This window comes from Crocodylus porosus, unplaced genomic scaffold (assembly GCF_001723895.1).
Source record: "Crocodylus porosus isolate Cpor-Errol unplaced genomic scaffold, CroPor_comp1, whole genome shotgun sequence".
NCBI classification, from domain to species: domain Eukaryota; kingdom Metazoa; phylum Chordata; order Crocodylia; family Crocodylidae; genus Crocodylus; species Crocodylus porosus.
Genome location: NW_017728931.1, coordinates 50,223,780 through 50,244,721, shown reverse-complemented (window position 1 = coordinate 50,244,721; position 20,942 = coordinate 50,223,780). Strand labels below are relative to the sequence as shown.

At 42.2% G+C, this 20,942-nt stretch overlaps 1 protein-coding gene across 5 annotated transcripts in view; it reads left to right on the top strand.

Annotated features, from left to right (window-relative positions):
• RBFOX2 (RNA binding protein, fox-1 homolog 2) overlaps positions 1-20,942 on the top strand; it is a 255,627-nt gene that overhangs the window by 130,816 nt on the left and 103,869 nt on the right. The window contains exon 1 of one of the 5 annotated variants that reach the window (XM_019544825.1): positions 20,703-20,913. The exons of the other annotated variants lie outside the window; for them this stretch is intronic. Within the exon in view, the coding sequence (XP_019400370.1) occupies positions 20,887-20,913 (27 nt within the window). The 5' untranslated portion in view covers positions 20,703-20,886. Of the gene's footprint in view, positions 1-20,702; positions 20,914-20,942 lie in introns of those variants that run through there. 5 annotated transcript variants of the gene reach the window in all.

The following is a 20,942-nucleotide window of genomic DNA, read 5'->3' as shown; positions in this document are numbered from 1 at the left end:
TGGGATTGATGGAGGGTAGGCGATCACCCTCACCTGGACCTCCCTGTCCTGTGGTGGGCATGGGCATCCCATGGGACTGATGAAAGACGGATGCCAAGTACCCATTTAATAAGTTGGCTTTTTCCTGGGCATCAGTTGTCCCACCTAGTTTAGCAGGGGCCCAAAGGACTTTTTATTGTCCTTGATACTTGGAGCTAGTTGGAGTTCAGTTGCAGCCTTGGCTTTCCTGGTTTGCTCCCTGCAGGACCAGACCAGCTTGTATTAGCTGATAGCAGCTGTGCACAGGAATTGACTTGATAAGTATATATCCAGACCTGTTACTGGTGGGAGTTCCACTACAGGAGGCCATTCCGTTAGAGGAGGGTTACTATTATGCCTGTATGGTAGAGCCTATAACATCCTAGACAGAGTGTTTGTGCTGAGAAGGTCATGATCTGAAAAGTCACATTTTGGTCTCATCTGTTTTGTATATATATTGCTGACTTGTAAGGCCACAACTTGGAATTCAGTTTGTACCTTTTTTGCTGTTGTCTCTGTTCTGGAGCACATTGTTACTAATTATGATGACTTTTTTTTATAATTCCCCAAATGAGGTACTTTCTTTCTGATGCGACTGCTAAGATCCCGGCTCTGAAGAACTTCCACTACCATTATCCAAATCTGATGCTTATAGTTGAGGAGCAGCTGCTCAGCCATTAGTTAAAATACTCCATAACCTTCTTTCTGAGGGTTGCTATTGCTTGCCAAACTCCTGCAGTATAGATATGCAATGTTAATTCCAAGAGGTAGGGAGGATTGCTGTGTGGTAACTGAATATCTTGATACAGTAGATTTTGCTGTATTGCTTCTCAATTATCTGGATATTTTTAGGAAAAAATATTTGCTATCTGTTCAGTTGAATTTCATCCATTTGCATATTAGCTCATAGCATATTTGAGTTTATTGCATAAGTCAAAACTAAAAAAAGAAAACATAGCTTTGATTAATCGAACAAGGTAGAGATTGAGAAGTGCACAGATTTTAATTACAACATTAGTTTATCATAATGTTTCAGATTTGGAAACATTTTTGTAATCTGGCAAATGATTACATAATACATTTTGTAGTTTTAAATTAATAAGTGTGGTTTGTTTGTTTTTTACTTTTTTTAGGTGGCACGCTTGATCTTAGACAAAAGGCCAAAAAATTACATGTCCTGTCTCTAACCACAATCTCGTCCACAATCTCATCCATATTGGGTTCAGTGAAGAACGGATTTTTTTTTAATGCATCTGATTTCTTTTTTTTTTTTTTTTCACATGCATATGGTCAAGTCTGAGGATACAGTAGGGCATAAGATGTGATTGATCAGCAGTTGCCATAATTTTCAATTTATTTTGCCAGCAAGTTGTTAAGATCTGGCTGAAAAAAAGTCCATGGAACAATTTGCAGCGCAGTGCTACTTTATGATTGGGAATTACACTAGTTGTTTCTAATCTGCTTTTTTGTCTTTCCCATTCTGCTTATTATCATTGTGTACCTATTTGCATCATTTTGTGGGGAGGGGGCTGTGCAAATGACAAGAATCTACTGTGACAGGTCCACACTGTCTCCATCCTCCCCATCACTTCATGTTAGTTTTTCTGTACTAGAAAAATTAGTTGTTTGGGAACTAATTACGTTAAGTGTAGGTGCATTACCCACACTATATTTACAGATGTGTTAAACATCATGTTAGTTAACACTTGCAGAAACCTTTGATTTGTCCTAGTCCAGACAACCCATTAACATATAGCTTAAGTGTAGATGATTCAGTGAGAATCTGAGGATAGTAATTGGGACCAGGGATTCATATGACCATAGTTCACAGAGTGCATGCCCCCTACCTGTTAAACCACCTGAGACCGGTCCCAGGATTATAAAGTGTAGTTTGGGACTGCAGAGGCTACATATGCAAATATCTGTTTTACTGTTAAATAAACCTTTCTCCCTTTCCATCTCCCATGACTTGACCTGAATCTGTCCAGCAGTTTTCTTTGCATTCAAAGACACTGAAACCTCAGCTGTCTGACCTGTGGGCTGATGTCCAAACAGGAGTTTGGACACTTCCGTAGTTATATGGGCAGAAGCACGGTTTTTTTCTCTCTCTCTCTGTTACGTTGCAGTAGAAATAAGTGTGTGTCTGAGCGATTTTGAAGATGATTTACAGTGTTAGGTGACAGTAACATTTAATGCATCTCGGAAACTGCTTCATTCTCATTAGTCCAAAAAGCTGCCTCATCGCTTTTTCACTGTAAGAGCAGTGTTCCCTAGGGTGTCTGCTTAATTTGGCTGGGAGACTGCTACAGCTGTGCTAGGAAGACTTGAGCTCACAATTTGTCATGGACTGAGGACAGAACTTTACTTTGGAGATGACAGAAGAAAGGTATTGCCGATGGAGAGGACTGGTGTTTGGTGTCATCAGAAAGGCATGGCTTCTTTGTGGTGCCCCTCTTAAACTCATTCGCTTGCGTTGGAGATGCCACTTATGGGACGTGTGCTTGGATCCTTCTGTTTAGCTGGTATCCTCAGTTCCTAGCCAGAGCTAATAATATTTTTGTCTAAATTTCAGTATACCTCTTTGAATATTTCTTGTTGTACATTTTAAAATGTCTGGCTTTTCAAAAGAGGTGTTGTTTTTTTTTAAAGGTATAAACTGCTAATATAGTTGAACCAGAAGTAAATAGTTTAATGACTTGCCACTGAGGTGAAGCAAAAATGTGTTTGGGGGCATTGTCTTGCAAGCCCATTTGAAATGAGCAAGTATGGGACAAGAAGGTTACATAGGAAAATCTGCAGTCCATGCTGAGAAGAAAAGGAAATGTTTAGCAACAATTTTAGAGTTTCTGTGTCTTTAAACAATTGCTTCAATACTTCTTCCATTAACATAGTCCTGAAATCTTGGACTGCATCCATGAAAGCCAGGATGGGTAACAACTGAGGTCCCATTGTCTGCCAGAGAGCCTTCTGTGGTAGATGTAATGAATGTGAAGAGGCCATCATCCCTACTGCATGTAACCTGATCTTTATAGCTTGCTTCAGCCTTTGGGCTGGTTGTCTCCTGTGAAAGGAACTGCATTTCCTTCTGTTCAAAATATATTTCTGATATCTTCAAATCTTTATTAGTGGTGCTTCCGGGTGAAAAAGAAGCTTATGCACTGATAAACTTCCCTTTCTCATAGCAGTACTGCGCACTGCACTGCACTGCTTAGCTTTACCTGGAGATATATACTGTATCTAATTTTATGCCTTCTTTGTTAAATGTCTGATTCTTTCAGGTGCAGATAACAGACAGACTTTCAATAATTGCTCTTCTTTTTAGAGGATACTGAAGTTGTTTGAAGACTTTCATCATTTTTTTTTCAAAGTTTGGAGAAAATTTTTTTTGCATACAATATTGCAAAAATAAAAAAGCAAAAACAAAGCACATCCCTTTTTTCTTTTAGCATTAATGGGTGCAGTGCTAGCCCAGGAGATGGAGCCATGCACAGGTATGATGCATTTCTGGCACAAGTTCTCTGAATGAAAAACACTGTACTAGAGCAATAAATAAGATGGTATTTGGGAATTTTATTCTCAGTGTCCCTAACACATAAAGGCTGACTATACACATGGGGGTGGGGGGCATTTTAATTTGAGCAGTTCCTGGGCAGCTGCTCTAATTGAAATGTCTCACTGTCACACATATTAAGCCCCCACACGTTTAAGAATGGTTGCGAGACACTTTATCTAAACCTCATTTGACGAGGTTTAGATAAAGCACCCCTGCAGCCATTTTAAAATGCGTGGACAGTTAATGCATATGATGCTGTGGCGTTTTAATTAGAATACCAACAAGCACTTGTATAGGCAGCCAAAGAGCTGGCCAGGCCCCTTGATCTATTTAACTGCTGTGGAAATCAGCACGTACACCCTTTAGAAAATGCATCCTTGCTTACTTCCTTGTTTCCTATATTTACCACAGTCCTTAGAATGCAGAAGCATCTCCTAAGCTCCTCACCGGATTTCTGATGACCCAGTTTAGCAGGTGCAGCAATTGTCTAATTATTAAAGATGCCAGATCGGGAGTGTGAGAGCGAGTATACCAGGCACTCTTCTTGCAGTGAAGGGAAAATGAAAAAAAAACTAGAATGGAGGAGGAGAGGGAAGTATGTCCGTAGTGTGAATAACAAGATGGGGCCAAGGATTGTTTTGCCCGATAAAGAATTTAGGCCAGGATTTCTTAAATTTTATTATTTACAGTAAAACCGCTGGTGTAGTTTGCTGAGTAAAGTTCACTATAGAGTGACCCTTGTGCAACCCAATACTCTAGTCACTGTGCAGCATGTATCTGACTATGTCAACACCACCATCTGTGCAGTGTTTGAAGCTGTTTTAGAAACCTTTGTAGAAAGCAGCTGAACTATCTTATTTTGTAATTTTGACCAAGTCACCTTTTATAACTAGGAATGAGAAGAGTTAGGCCACATCTGGTTCAGTAGCCAAAGCTCGGGTTTAGGAAGGACAGTATGAAAGAAACCTATTACTGACTTATGTAGGCAGGACCACGGCTTCACATTTTCCCAAAATAGTCCCCCAGCTATGCACACACACATGTGGGTAGTTCATGCAAAATAAAATGTTTGCTTTAGAGGATATCGGGAAAGACTCTTGTAATCTCCATCCTGTAGTACTGAGGAAAAAGAAAACTGGGAAAAATAAGGAAATGGCAGTGTGTAAAAGAGGAAAGAAGGGTGGACTGCAAGGAGGCAGAAGTATTATGATGAGGACGGCAGGGTGGTGGGCAGTACAATTAATAGAAGCTTTGTGCATAATCCAGCTAGGGAACTTTGGTTAGTAAGAAACAACAGAACTGCTTGTATATTAATGCCAAGAGACTGGGCAACAAAATGGGAGTACTGAATTGGTGCAGAATGTGAAACTGGATATTACAGGGATAACAGACCTGATAGAATAACATTTATGACTGCAGCCCAGGTATTGAAGGTTATGCTGTTCAGGAAAAATAGGAATAGAGGAGAAGGCAGTGGGATACAATGTAGATGTGATTAAATTGTTGAAAAATATGAAAGAATAGAATAAAATCTATTTGGTCCAAAATATTGTTGAGAGAAGAAAGAAAATCTCTGGGGGGCAGTGTTGGGTGTCTGCTACAGATCCACTGGGTAAGCTTTAGATACGGATAGAGATATTTCTTTAAATGTTATTAGAGAGAGAAATACTACCGGAGATTCTCTCATAATGGGAGAGCTTTAACTTTCCAAATGCATATTGGAGAACAGATGCTGGAATAATGATAGGGACTGTATTTTTGGATGTGGTAGCCAACAGATTTCTTCACCAAGTAGTTACTGAAACATTAAAAAGTGATGCTATTTTAGAATTGGTTTTGGTAGGAAATGAGTTCATAGAAGAGGTAGTTGTAAAAATTGATCTCAGAATTGAGTGATCATGGTTTAATTTATTTTATATTAAGTAGAAGGATGAAAAAATATGGATCCGAATCTTAGGCTTTTAATTTAAAAAGGGCAAACTGATAAGCTAAAGAAAATGGTGAGCTCATATGGACTGAGCTGCCCATGAATGTAAATATGGAGGAGGTCTGGTATTTCTTTAAGCTGAAGGTGCTATTACTGTCAGGAATCTGTATCCCAAGCAAGGAGGAGGGGAAGAGGGAGGTACTTGCAAGAAGGTGATCCAGACATAACTGCAGAAATAATAACTCTAAAAAGGATATTAGAAATAAGCAGAGTCTACAAGGAATGAGACAAGAAAGGATTGATGAGTGAAGAAATCTGTGTCCTAGAGGTCAAGAAGTGTAGGGATAAAGTGAGAATTGCCAAAAATCAAGCTGAGCTAGGTCTTGCAAAAGATATTAAAATAAATGGCAAACAGCTTTCCAACTATATAAGTAAAAACAAACGAAAAACCTGAAAGAAAGAAGTAAGGCCACTATGCTGTGAGGATGGGGTAGAGGTTAAGGATAATGTAGACATGACCCAAAAATTAAATGAATACTTCAGGTTTTGGCAAGGACAGTGTTATTTAACAGAGGTGCACCAATAAAGATTTTCTTGGCCGGTACCCAGAGCCACTTATTAACCAACCATATCGGCCAATGCCAATCTGATAACCGATTTACTTTAAAATGAAAACATTTTAAAGTACTGATATAAACCTCTTTTTTTTTTATTATTATTATTATTACTATTTTTTTTGGCACACTCCAGTAGTGTCCTGCGTCACATATACCAGTGTATCAGTACTTAAAAATGGAGGTGGGGGCACTTGAACTAAATGAGCTTTATTTCAAGTGCTGCCACCACCATTTTTAAGTGCGGTGATGCTTTTAAGCAGAGCAGAGCTGAGTGGTCTGAGGATGGATGTGGGGTGCCTATCGCGGGCTCAGGGCTCTCTGCTCTGCTGTCTTTGCCTCAGAAGCCCCCTGCCCACCTGGCAGCAAGGAGTACAACTTGCTGCCCCAATGCCACTGGGCAGGCAGGGGGCATGTGGCAAGTGCAGGACTCCCAAGGGAAAAGCAGCAGACCAGAGAGCCCCGAGCCTACGGTGGGCAGCCTGCATCTGCCCCGTACACGAATCTGGGGGAGCACATGCCCCCCCATGCTTTCCTCAGGGGGTGTGTGCAGTGGTGGGGAGTTGCCCCCTCATACCCTCTGGATGAGCAATCCGTGGCTCCATCCCACTCCTCACCCCAGCCCTGGATCCCATGTTCTGACTGGGCAGTGCCCCCTGCCTCTGCCCCACTCCCTCCCTCACTATGCAGGGGCCTCGATTTGCACCCCCATCCACATCATACCTGCAGGGAGCTGCTGTTCATGCTGCGTGGCTGTATTCCTGGCCATGTGCATTTGTGCGGCCGCGAACATGCTTGTAGCCCCCCTGTATCTTGCTCCTGCTCCCAAGCAGGACCCCTTGCAGGCCAGAATGCTACCCACCTGCATGGGGAAACCCTCTGTTTCCTGAAGGAACCCAGGCATTCGGGGGCCACAGCCCCATGGGGGAGAGGGAATCCAGGTGTCCAGGTCCCTGGGCAGAAGGCATAATTATCAGCTATAATGGCCAAAAAAGCCAATAGTTGATAATATCATTTCCCCTTTTGTTGGTGGGAATCCAGTGGGCAACTGATATATTGGTTCACCTCTATTATTTAACATAGGCACAAATACGAAATGAAAGTGGGGGGAAACACTATGGAGGTAAAAGTAAACCTGAAGAAGCTTAATGCTGTCAAGTCAGGGGACCAGTTAATTTCTATTCCCAAAGTGTTAGAAGAACATGCACACGCAATTGCAAGTTTGATGGGAAATATTGTTAATACAACTTTCAAGTCAGGGATGGTACCATAGGGTTGAAGAAAAACAACTCTTAATATCCATACTTGAGATGAATAGGGAGAAGTTATCTGTTGAGTTGCAGGGTTGTCAGTCAAGTCTAAAGAAGATGTAAGGCAGTAGAACGAGTTTTAAAAGAAAGAATAAAGTCATGGAGGGGACTTATTGCATTTGATCCCATTTTCCTTACCAAAGGTAGATTGTGCTAAATGACTCTGATCTCTGTCTTTAAGATAACTGATTTTTCAAAACAAATGAAATGCAATAATCCTGTTTTTCTGGACATTAGTAAGGTATTTGAGAGGTTGCTATAAGAAATTGTTAATGAAGCTGAAGAAGATAACAATTTGTAGAAAAACTGATAGGAGTGTAAGGAGTTGGCTGAAGGGGAGATAACCATGGGTAATATTGTAACAGAGAACTGTCAGGCTGGAGGGAGGTTATTAGTGGAATTTCTCAAAGAATGGTCTTGGGACTGATTTTATTTAATATTTTCATAAATTATAGTGGCACAAAAAGTAGGAGTGTGCTAATGAAATCTGCTGATGGCACAAAGTTGTGAGTCATCCTCAATATGGAAAAGCATCAGAATATGCAGAAAAAATTGGATGACATTGCTGTTGCTCCAGCCCTCAGTGGGAGAAGATTCAGTTGTATAAAATGCAAGGTTATTATTTGGAGGCTAATGGCAAACTCATGTTAAAATTGGGAAGCGTGTCAGTTGAGAACAGCTGAATGGCCTAAGTGTCCTAATTTGACTACAGGTTAAGTCTGAGCTGCCAGTGTGATACAACTCTGAAAAATGCAGATGTCATTCTTGGCTGTTTCTATCAATATATTTCCAGTACTGACAGGGAAGTATTAATGTCATTGTGACAGGGATTGATAAGAACTTTGTATAAAATACTGTGTACTGCACTGGTCACCCATGTTCAAGAAAGATGAATTTTTACTGAAACAGGTGAAGAGAAGGGTTACTAGGATGATGATGTGAATGGAGAGCTGATCATGTAGTGGTGGGGGTAGAGAGGGGTAGAATAAGAAGAGGTTGGCTTTCTTAGTATAGACAAATGAAGGCTGAAAGGGATGGGAAAGAGTAGCTCTCTTTAAATATACCAGGGAGAGAGAAAAGTTGTTTAAGCTAAAGGGCCATGCTGTCAGAAGAACAGATGGGTATAAATTTGCCATGAATAAATTTAGCTTGGAAATTAGCAAATGCTTCCGAACGATTTACGGAAATGAGGTTCTGGAACAGCCTTCTCATAAAGGAAGTGGTGGCAAAAATCCCAACTGCTTTTAAAATGGGGCTTAATTAGTTTAATAGAGATTATGTGATGTGGTAAAATAGCCAGAGACTAGACTTAATAACATGGAAAGTCCTTTCTAGTCCTGTGTTCCTATAGTCTTAAAGCTATTCACGCATACAAGTGTTTACAAGATCAGGGCCAAGTTACTCTACCCAAATTACTGTCACAGTCTTGTTAGCTATAATACAGATTTTTGAGCTGTAAAACCATGTGCTAGCACAATGCGTGGTAATGTTGCTGGCTTTATCTTCCAATGCATGAACTAAAAGTTTTGATATAAAGAATCTCAGTATTTGACTAAACCCCAATCCTCGCATCAACTCTGCAAGGTCTGTGCCTTAAACCAATACTAAACAGGAGATGGAAAATAACACACCCTTTGATAGATATTTGTTTAATGGGAAGCCAGGTAATGTGTCATTTTTCAATAAACTATGCATATATATTTTTGTGCAGAATAGTGTCTTGGGACATGTAAAATTAAAAATAGCTGTTGTAATTTAATTGTACTTTTCCAAGGGTTTAGGGGACAACTTCACTATTGGGGTATGGCCCAAGTCTCTGAATTCTGGCAGGTAAAGATATATTAATTTAAAGCATTGTACTTATCTGGAATTTATTATTAAAATAGTACTGAGGGTTAGAGAGAACTCTTCCCCCCCACCCCCAGTATATTTGCATTGTCCAGTTGATGGTATGTTGAAGACGGAAGGATATACACGTGCTAGAATTGGGAAAGCACAAATAGCTTTTATTAACTTGAAACCAGTTTGGAAATCAAGACAAATTAGATGGAGAAACAAACTTTGAATCTTCAGCACAAATGGGAAGTCAGTTTTATTATCTGGGGCACAAAACATGAAAAAGCACCGATGGGCAGCTGAGAATATTTCATTCAGATCTTTGCAAAAAGATATCTTTGTCAGGCTGCAGACCACATGTGGCCTGAATGGCTAACAAATGAGGAGCTGCATAGAAGAACATGGGAGAGATTTGCTGAAGCTGCCCTTAAAGAAAGAAACTGGATAAGGATTGGGCCTAGAGTGGAACCCTTAGGGAATAATGGGGAGAGGAAGACCAAAGTTGTCTTGGAAAAGAGAGGTGTATCATTGACTAAAGAAAGTTGAGTAAAGGTAGATGGGAGCTGGGTGGACAACAGTCACAGAGGCCCTTATACTTCTCCCAGAGCAAAGGGGATCAGATAGACTCAAGTTTCACTGTTTCCTCTGTATGGACAGTAGGTTTCCTTGTTGCCTCTGTATGTCTGTTTATACAGAACTATTAGAGAGGGCATTGTTTTAGAAAACAGGAAAGTGTGATTCTATATAAGTGCCAAAATTGACCAGGGGAAGGAGGGAAATAAGTGCAAACTGCTTCTAACCCCTCACTCCCTCTCTCTCTCTCCTGATTTGATGTAATTGCAGGTTACCATATTTACCCAAATCTAAGATGACCCTGAATTTCAGATTAGCTCCCAAATATTCCTCTACATGAAAAATTTTAATTAAAAAAATAATAATTTTCCATGTATCGAATCGAATTATTGGAGGATTGTCTTTGATGTGCCCCCCCCCTGCTGTGTGGGAGCAGGTGGTGTGAGGAGGTCAAGCAGCTTGTTCCCTGCTTGTGCCTGTTCTGCCCCCACCCTGCAGCCTTTGCACCCACTTCTTCATCTACCTCTGCTCTCCCTCCCCCCCCAACTCTTGCTCCACTTTGGCAGGTTCTTTCCATATTCTAGCCTGTGGCACTGAGCATGACCCCATGCCAGCCATGTGGGCTGCACACCGCTGCTATGGGACCATACTTAGTGCTCCAGACTGCAGCGTGGACAGAGTCTGTTGATGTGGAGCAAGGGTAAAGGGTGGCAGAGAGAGGAGCAGGTGGGGGAACAGAAGCTGCATGGGAGGATGGGGTGGGGTGATGGTGGGGTGCAGAAGCAGCAGGAGTTGCAAAGGCAGGCAGCAGCTGCAACTGTGGCCCTGACCCTGGGTTGGAGCTAGAGCCCAAGCCAGTGCAGCTGCCTGCCCCTCTCCAACTGCCCTCATACTTGATTCTAAGATGAGAGGCTTTCCCCACATATATGGGGGAGCCTCATCTTGGATTTAAGTAAATACGGTAGATCCATTTCTTCTACTCATGTCTGTGTAGTTTATATATAAAATAAGCTTTTTGGCAAGTTATTTCTTCTTCCACTTGTACATTGTCCAGTACATTGGGACCCTGAATGAAACAGAAGAGATGATGGTGGTCTCTTCAGAATTAAAGTACTATGAATATGTTCCTGGCAAAGTGCATAGAAAGCTCCACCACTGTAGCCAAATTAGCCCCAGCCAGCAGTAGCAGCAGTGGAAGGGCTAGTGTAGAAAAGGTGCTAATATATACTAATATTTTAGTTGCTGGATTTTGCATTGGTATAGGGTACACAACACAAAGGTGCATGATGCCAGCATATTTACAGCTACCAGTAGAGCTGAACTTACAGCAGTGATAGTGGGAACTTGACAGAGGAGACTCGCATAAATAAATCTCCAATACTGTGAAGCTGGAGTACTACTTAAATGTTTCTGAGGGCACCCATCATTGTAAGGTACTCAGAAGTGCTAAGTGAAAAACACTTTTTGCACAGACACGTTCTAAACATCTAGACTACAGTGTGTCATGTACACACACATTGTGTTATATAAATAATCCAGATATTTATAAAGCTAGGGGGGTTATAAATAATAACCCAGTATTATTTGAACTCGACTTGATTTCTCTTCCTCGAGATGAGTTATTCATATGTCAGATATGACGTTTATAGCTTTAATCTATTTTTGAGCCGAGTTTGTGGGAAAAATTTAAGGTACTGTTACCAGGAACTGCAGATTGGATGGGGAGAAACAGAGGTGGGATGGAAATAAATTCTCATCTTGAACTGTAACGTTCACTACTTGTGAATGGTGTCATACAGAAATCACTTCACGACCTAGGGAATTGTAGCCACCTCATGGAAAAAAACGCAGTACTTGTTTCACTACGGACAGTGCTACGTGAAAGTTCAAGATCGGGAGAACAGGAAAACGCCACGTATCCCGCGAGAATGCAGGTAGCCATTCTCCTTTTTGATCCCCGTAACTGTTTTTTTTCATTTTGGAGGGATACTGGTACTGACCCTCCTGAGGCTGAAAGTTTTGTGAAGCCAAAGGGCAGCTTGGGATTGTTTGCTGTTTTCTGGGTGTTAAATATTTGAGCTCCTAGGTTTAAATCTGGATTGAAATGATACATTTTAGAGTAGCACTCCATGACATTTTTTCTGGTTTGCTGCTGGAGGTCTCCTCCCCCCACATACCTTCCCCTTAGGCAACTTTCTGTCTTCTAAGAATTGCTGGTTAGTTCTCAGGTTACAGATAACACATGTGGCATCCAGGAGTCTAAAAAGAACTTCTGAACCTGCTGGTCTTTGTCAGACTAACTCGGCATCTGTGCATGTCTGTTACAGACCTCGGTGAGTGTGTTTGGAAAGGTACAAAGGGGGCTGCCTAAAACGGGAAGAGCAACTGGCTTTTCCAGACCTCGCCCCCTTCCCCGCCCTTCCCCATTCTTTTTGACAGCCAGAATTAATCCTTCCAAGTTTGACTGGAACAGCTGAGAACATGTATCTTGCATGTTTCAAGGCCTCTTAGTGGATTCATGTTGCCACATTGCTGGGACCTCATTCCCTTCACCCTGTGCCTCCCACCCCTTCCCAGCATTGGTTCCGGCAGCTGTCTCTGCCCAAGTTAAATGCAGCGAGAGAGAAGTGTTAAATGATATAAGCATAAATTCTGTCATGAAAGAGATCCCTTCTCTGCAAGATATCCATGTGGCTCCTCTCTTCTCCCTCCCTCTGCATCACCAAAGGGTTTTATGATGCTAATCCCAGCACCTGTCCCTGCCTAGGACAGTAAGAAGGATCTGGGGGTGGGGGCGAGAACAGTCCCATGTGTTTTTCGCTGTCCTGGATTGGGAGCATTCCCTCTGACGCACCTAGAGCCCAGAACATATGCTCCTTTCAGCTCCTAAATGCTGTTTGCTTCCTACCATCTCTGTCTGCTGCTGCAAAGATCCTGTGTTCCCCTCTTCCTGGCAGTCATTCTCGTTGCTTCTGGGAGTTGCAGGACGATTGTCAGTTGAGGCTTCCAGTGCTGTTTTTCAGTCCAGGAATCCTAATTTAAGAACCTCTGCTCTGCCCTGTACACTTCATCTCTGCAGTGCTGGATTCCCACAAGGGAGGGGAGAGGGGCTGATCTGAACCGAACTAGGCAGCTTTTTTCATTTTCAGCTGAGCTAGTATCAACCTGAGTAGACCCAGAGGCCTGAGCCAAGTATTGCAGAGTGCTGCCAGAGTCCTTTACACAAGCCTGCAAGACAGAGACGCAGACTTGGAGCTTCCAGTTCTTTGTCTAGTTGCTCTTTAGCTGGAGAAGCTTTGGCTATGTATGGTGTATATTGTATGGATTATCAATACCCAGTTGTTCAGGTAAGCAAAGAACTGGCTGCAAATCTATAGCTTCTTCATCTATTCCATGTGTTCTACAGCTATTCTTAAGCTTGCGTGTTGGTTTTACAGAAGGAATATATACGCTTCCAGGCTCTTCTCCTTGGTTTGGTGTGGATCAGGCCTCAGCTTTCCAGCAGCTCTGTGCTTAGCCTTGCTGTAGCAGGAGTAAGCACAAATTTACTGCTTAGGGGCCCAGTAAGGGTGACTGGCATTTCATTCATTTGTTTCAGGTGTGGGTTCCCCTGCTGGTACTTCTTTGTTTTTGTTTAACTTAGGTGGGAATGTTTGAGCTGACAATTGTGGCATTCAGTGAGTCTGGCTTATTGGGTGACTCGTTGGATGTTTTTGAGCACGTGATTTTTAAGTACCCCTTCTGTGTTGGTGATGTCAAGCAGAAGAGGGAGCTATTTTCCACCTTCACCCCTTTGTCTGAGGCCTTGTGGGTACAGTGCTCTTTCATTTTTAAAGATCTTGGTTAAAGTCTATGTTTTTCTGTTGGGCGATAAGTGGTAGCCCCTGGACTCTTCCTTTAATGGACATTTGTCCACTTTAAAAGAGGCTTGACGGCCTGTGCTCAAGGGAGGGCATGGACTTGGAAAATTAGTGAGTCCTGCATTAGTCTAACTTGTGGGGAGGTTGAAGAACCTGGGGTTGCAGCTGAAGATTTGAGGCGGTTCCAGAGGAAAAAGGAGGTTTCCTCTGCTCTGTGCCTGACTTGTCAGCATGAGCAGCCCACCATTTTCACAAACACCAGATTCATTCACAAAGCTTAAAACACACGCAAATAAATTAGGGTGAAGACTCTGTGTCCTGAGAGTGCTAAGATTAGCTACTGGAGAATCGGTATTTTGTTAGGTAACTTTGTATCAGGGGTTCTTGTTACTTTACATGAATAGAATTCACCACCAGAAGTGTGTCTCCTGGTTGTTAAGATTTGTTCTTGATAAACCTGGTTCTTTGCACTTGCAACTCCCCCCCCTTTTTGGCTGTGATCCAGCTGGCAGGTTTGTTCCATCTCAACTTGAGCCAGCACAGAAATGTAGGTAATGGGATGTTAAAACTGAAGGCTGTGCTCTCTTTCCACTCCACTGGTAAAGGGGAATTACAGGGGTAGCAAATAAAATAAAATCAAACCAAACCTTGGGGCTTGCTTGATGCAAAATATTTGGCTGCTGATTTCCCTACAAACCTTGAGCCTTACCTGGCAATGGTATTGAAACCTTTCCACTATAGTGGCTAATTTCGTTGCAAGCCAATTAAGTAGGACCTCACTTTATCCATTCATGCTCACAGCTACTGTGATTTCAGTGATTGCTTTTGTCACCTGCAATCTAACTATTCTCCTCCCAGCTTCTGTTTTTCCCTTGGAATTGAATGACATGGACTAATGAAAAGTGATCGAATATATTGAGGTTAGAACAGCAATGTAAGGGTGGAATGGAAATACTCAAGAGTGATACAAAGCCCTGTGGAACAACCAAATATGTGACAGTCACTGTGAAGGCAGACTGGCTACTGCTTATCTATCACCATAATGAAGTTCCCATATCTACATGCCTGTAGATAACTCATCCTTTAGGGTTGTTGGTTGTACCCATGTTGGTCTAAGGAGATAGGCAGACATGGTTCTTTGGGTAGATGCGATATCTTTTATTAGATCAACTCAATAATTAGAAAAGTTGTTCTTTGCAAGCTTTCGGGGACAAACATCCTGGAACACACACAGGATTATGAGGACTTAGTGTCAGTATTCAGATGTGCATTGTTTTTTAAATGTTAAATATATGTATTTGGCAACTGGGAAGTGAGGATTTGGTATTGCTGAGCTGAGTGTTGTGCTGGCCAGTGCTAGTAAGCTTTGCCCACTATTGAGCTTTGCTGATGCACCTGTATTACGTTCAGCAGTGTTCCTTGCCATTTTTAGTCCTGGGCTTTCATAAGTAAAGGCTGAGTGGCTGTTATGGTATATTGGGTGGTGGTTCTCTGGTATGCACAAGTGAGGGGCTAGGTGGAGGTCCATCAAGCTTTCTTCATTTGACCATGAGGCAATAGGCAAGACCAGGTGTCCGGAACAGAAAGCCAGTTGCATGCATTAACCCATTGTTCCATTATTCCTTTTCATCTTGTATGAAGTATTTCTTTGTTGACTTAAACAAGGCATAATGCAGAGATGACCATATTTTGTCATTTCTGGCCTCTGTGGCTTCAAAATCATTCTTAAAACTTCTGAAATTCTATACCAGACATTCATTTTATACATTTTTGTTTATGTTAGTCAAAGCCCCTAGAGAGAACCTTAGTTTCTTGCTGCACAAAACAGCATGTTGGCAATTAGGCATTTCTCTTTGTTTGGTGGAACAGAGCTGGTAAGTAAGGAGGGTAAATACCAAAGAAAGGAAAGGAATGGAGTGAGGGTTCCAGCTTGCAAAGTGTTCGTTTAGGTGTATGATAAAGGCAGCAATTGGATACCATTATTGAGATGCCTCTTGTTCTGGCACATGTATAAAACTTGTACTGAGCAGGTGATGGGTTGCTGTGCAATTGAGATTTTTTCAGCAAATGCCTTTTCAGCCCTGGCTTTCTTAACAAATATCTTTAGAATCTGGAAGGTGAAGACCAACCAAAATGGATCATAAAAATGACACTGCCCAGGTAAGTGGGGCTGCATGCATAACAACTAGTTTCTTCTCTGTCCCTTTGCATTAAATGCTCAATGTGAACGTTTGTCGTTGAGCCGGAGTGTACAACAGTCGCCACTTCACTTGTTTTATACTCGTGATTTATCTAGTGCAGTACTAAAGGCTGTCATGGGTTTATGTGCTTCAGCAGAGTGAATGCACAGGTCAGGTTGGTGGTTAGACTGCAGATGGTAGGCAGACTTGACTGTATGGGACAGGATTTGGTTTCCTGGTTTTTCTGTTAGTGTTCTGGATAGATGCATGGTGAGTTGGAACATACACAAACCTATTATCGGGGACAAATACTCTTAATGCTTGTAGGAGGTTGATTTGGATTTGTCTCTGTTTCTACGGTGCAGTTTATCAATGATTTCTGGCCTGTACCCACTCCTGTAGAATTTGCTAGGGAGGGCTTCTTTCAGAGTGTCTTTATCTCTGGCTGGTTGAATGCAACAGTTCCTTTTGGATGTGGCCTTGCCATGATTATCCATATCTTTGTGATTTCCAGATTGCAGCGTGGAATATGAGTCTGCTGTTGAAAAATACTTTGAAGCTGCAGCTTATTCAATAGGCCTGCTTGTTTATTTAGCAGGATTGGTCATTAGTAGCGTATTATATCAGCACTGCAAAGATTGCAGTGGATTCATATTCACTCCTAGACGTAAGGAAAAATGTTGATAGTGACCTTTAAAACTTGGTTACCTAAGAAATCTGTGTTCTGTTGGGTCATTTTAAAACAGTTGATATGCTTTGCTACCATGTTGAGTTGCTGGGGCTGATGACAAGGCCATTATGACAATGACAGTAGAGGGTCTTTGGCTCTGGAGTTCTTAAGCTGGTAGAACAAAATACATTTGTACTTTTCCAGCCCCACTTTTACAGATTTCTGCCTGAGGAAGGTAAGGCTTGGGGATAGTTGTAATAATGCAACTATAATTTCTAGGGTTTGATCTAATTTATATGAGATAAATAATGTATTGTCAGAAAGCAGAGTGCCAGTTTATAGACTAACTAATTCAGAGAGGCATAAGCTTTTGTAAGCAAGAATTGATTTCATCAGATGCTATGAATAGTTTCTTCATAGCATCTGTTAAAGTAAACCCTTGCCTATGAAAGCTTATAGTAGACCCTTGCCTATGAACGTCTCTCTGAATTAGTCTGCAAGTTGTTACTCTGCTTTGCCTTCTGCCTTACTTTAGAATAACACAGCTAACCTACCTCCTCACAGTTAAGATATTTACATCCACATCTACATTTATATCTAGCAATAAAATTATCCGAACAAGCTTAACCATAGGGAGGTGGATAGCTGTGTTATTCTGAAGTGTGTTCTCGCTCTCCCTCTCTCACTCACACTCACACAGTTGTGGTAGATGCACTTAAAAAATTAGACAATGTATATAATAGTTCCTAGTTTCTGTACAAAAAGTGCACACACTCTCTTTGCTTAGCAAATATTGAATACTTGTGTGCTGTAGTGAGTTCTCATATTATACTGTACTCCATGTGCAAAGCCTTGATTTGAATAGAGGCTATGCTCTTATCCAAATTTAATGTAAGCAGTGCTCTTGAAGTGCAAAGCTCAGGTAGTGCTATGGTATTGGTAGTGCTATGGTATTGGCAGCTTCAAAGCTGGCCTGAAACTAGTTATTAGGATCATTTGAAAATGTGGGGAGCTAGTCAGTTTGGCGTTACTAATGTGACAATACTATGTGCTTCAGGATTGCTTCTAGTGCCCATGGTATTAGCCCCTAAACTGGCTAGCTCCCATGATCTTCAAGACTTCTGTTTTTGTTTTGGACTGCTTTTGGAAACCTTGAAAATAACAAAAGCTAGTTAGTTTTCAGAATCCTGTTAGCAGCTTTTAAAAGGATGGGAACTAGTTAGTTTAAGGGCTGCTGTAGAGGCCTTGCAGATGAGTGGGGAGAGGAGTCGTGAAGCTGAGTGTAGCTGCTGTCATTTTTCAGGCTTTTACGGGCACCCTTTAACAGTTGCTTTCCTTTCACTGTTTTTTGGGCAGTTAAGGGATATGCAGTACAATTAGTTACAAAATAGACTTTGTACCCAAGTTGTGTACTTAGTCGCTATGCAGATAACTGGTTTGTTACAATAGCAAACAATAGGCAACAAATTGGGTCCTTAGTGTTATGCAGTTACGCGAATTGTGCACTTACCCCGTACACATGTGAATAGAGCGTGCTGTACAAAAATGTTATACACAAAATATGCCCACGGCATGCTTACTGTTTGCCATGATGATAAAACAAAATTACACTTGTTAAAGGAATGTGGTGGTGCGGCGCCGTTGCTTTATTGTTGTCCTGTTGTTTGCAGTGGATCCCTGGATAGTCATACAAATTAGTGAGGGTTATCGTATATAAAATGAGGCATCCACAACATGTTACTGAGTCACAGCGTTGCACAAACACTAACTGATTTCATGGGACAGAGTAGACTATATAATGTGTTAGTAACTGCAACAGCCGTCTTTCAATAAAGGGCGTGATTTATGAAGGTGTAACAAATTCTCCATCAAAGCTTGGGCCATTGGTGATGTCAAAGTAAAAGCAAGTATATTTATGCTTCAAGATCTGGGCTTTTCTTGAAGGAAATGGATTTTGAGCTTGTAGAGTTGGAAACCCCTTCCTCTCAACAAACAACTCTCCCCTAATTCCCCCTACCTTTGCAAACCAGGTATAAACCAATCTAGCATCATGGTGACATAGACAACATGAAATAGCTCAGAGAGATGCTAACTGCTCCATTCACCTCAGTCAGGGCCCTATGGTTTTGGCAGTTCAACAGCCATGAAATTTGGCTGCTTTCCAAGGAGCCATTGAACTCTCCATTTTGCTGCAGCCAGGCACCTGACATTTTGTCTTCTGCCTCCCTGCCTTGGTGGGATGGGCCTGTCTGCAGATGCCTTTTGCTCTTCAGCTTTCTTCACAAAGGGAGTTAATTGGATTGCAGTACATACTCCCTGCATCATTTTATCGAACCAGGCAGTAGAGAATGGGAGAGCTGAAGCTGGTGTTCGGTTTGCAGTTGTGAAGGGAGAACGCAGAAAGCTGGAAGGCTAGGTAGCCCGAAGAGCAGTGCAGCAACAGATGCACAGCAAATTGGGGAGACAAGCCAGCTACAAGCTTCCCTTACTTCAGCGTCATATTTGGGCAAGGAGGTCCTCGATTGGGTCTCCTGGACAACATTGTGTGAGCAAAGGCCAGAGGAATAAAAGCAGACAAAAAGAAATAGTGAAAAATAATTATAGATGCATTTTACTTCAGTGAGTATTCTTTAGCTGTTGTCCATCACTGCGTATGTGTTTAGTGTGAAGGCAGGTACGTGGAGAAGGAAGGCTGTTGTTTCGGTAGAGCTTGCTTCTCTTGTGGCATAAAGAATATATGATCACTGGGCATAAGGCGTTTTGTCTGATAAAGTGGCTTGGAGGCATTTGATAGCCTTGTTGGTTTTGTTCTGGAGAAGCTAGGAAAGGAACATGTTGATGAGGAAAGGTGGTCCAGCACTTAACGGCACTACGTGGAAATGTAGCAGATCAGCATTGAGCTTCTGGTTTTGCCACAGGCGCGTGTACTTTCTCACTTTCTCCTTGGGCAAATTGATTTCTATGCCTTATTCCAGTTGCATAGATGAGAACTTAACATGGCTCACAGTGTGGTGTGAATTTTAAATACGATAAATATTTTGAGGTGCTCAGGTATTATAGTGATGGGGTCCAGGTATATATTTGAGAGAGAAGAATAATGGAGAAGGGCTGGGAAGGAGCTCTGTAACCTCCTGTTCCTATTATGAAGTAAGAGCTGCTGTTAATTGCATATTTCTGCTTTGGTATTGCTTTCATCTCATCAGGTATACTCAGTAACCCAGGTCAGTGTAACTTTTGTGATAGGTGGAAGGCCTTATAAAATGGATGGGTATCTGATAAGCAGCAGTTGGTTCAGATGCGAACTCATTGCCAGGCTGCTATTTGAGCCGCAGTTCAGGTTGTTTTGACGGCTGTGACTGGGGTTCATTTAGTTAAATTGGGGCTGTCAGAAACTCGAGGTGCAAGCAAGTATGTGCAATGCTGCACTTCATTTTAAGCTGCTAAGGGCAGAGCTTGTCACTTTGGGAAAAGAGCAGATTTATTTAATTTGTGACGATGCCTTTCATTTCCACAACGACCGATTTGTCTTCTCTCCTCTATAGATGCCCAGTGTTTAGGGATCACCTGGTTGGCAATGCTTACAATACTGCAGGCACCTACTGCTTTCAATAAGTACCAGGGAATTGGCTGTTGTGTCTTGGTACTTGTGGGGAGTCCTTGTCACATTAAATACCAGTGTGATAAGTATGTTATGAGTATGGCGGGACATCGTAGGCATGCGCTTTATGTGGCAGTTAATATTTCATATTGCCAGCTTCTGCCTGATTTGAAGTCTTCAGGGGCTCCAGGCTTTTTGCTGCGAGAGGAAATCAGACTTCAGAGCGGAGAAGCCATTCCTGGTGCGCTTCTCAGGTTGATTCTGTTTCTTTGGATTAGTCTGCATGCACCACGCGCCCAGATGTGCAAGTATCTCTCTCCCCAACCCTGCACGCGCTGTGGAGAGGGCTCCCAGGCTCCAAAAGGCCTCTGTGTCTCTGAATTGGACATGTCAGCTAGGCAGGGAGGAGGGGGAGGGAAGAGGAGGAGGAGGCGGGCCTTTGCTCTGATTAATTACCTTAGGCATTTGGAGGTGGGGCTTCTATCAGCCATCTGGCTGAGATATGGGAGGGAGTTGGAGGGAGGAGGAGGCAGGGGGGGAGAGAGAGAGAGAGACAGCCAGAGAGGAAGAGAAAAGAAAGGAAGAAACACTAGAGAAGAAAGGGAGGAAAAGGGGATAAAGGGGACATCCCCACCACCTCAAAAGAGCCAGGCAAGGGGCTGGGTGCAGAGCAAATCTCCCAGGAGGTTTCTACCACGTCTGCCTCGAAGGGTTTTTTCCTCCTCCTAGTCTACCCTGGTCTGGTTTATGGAGAAAAAGAAAATGGTAACTCAGGTAAGGTCTGCGTGCCCTGCTGCTGCGCG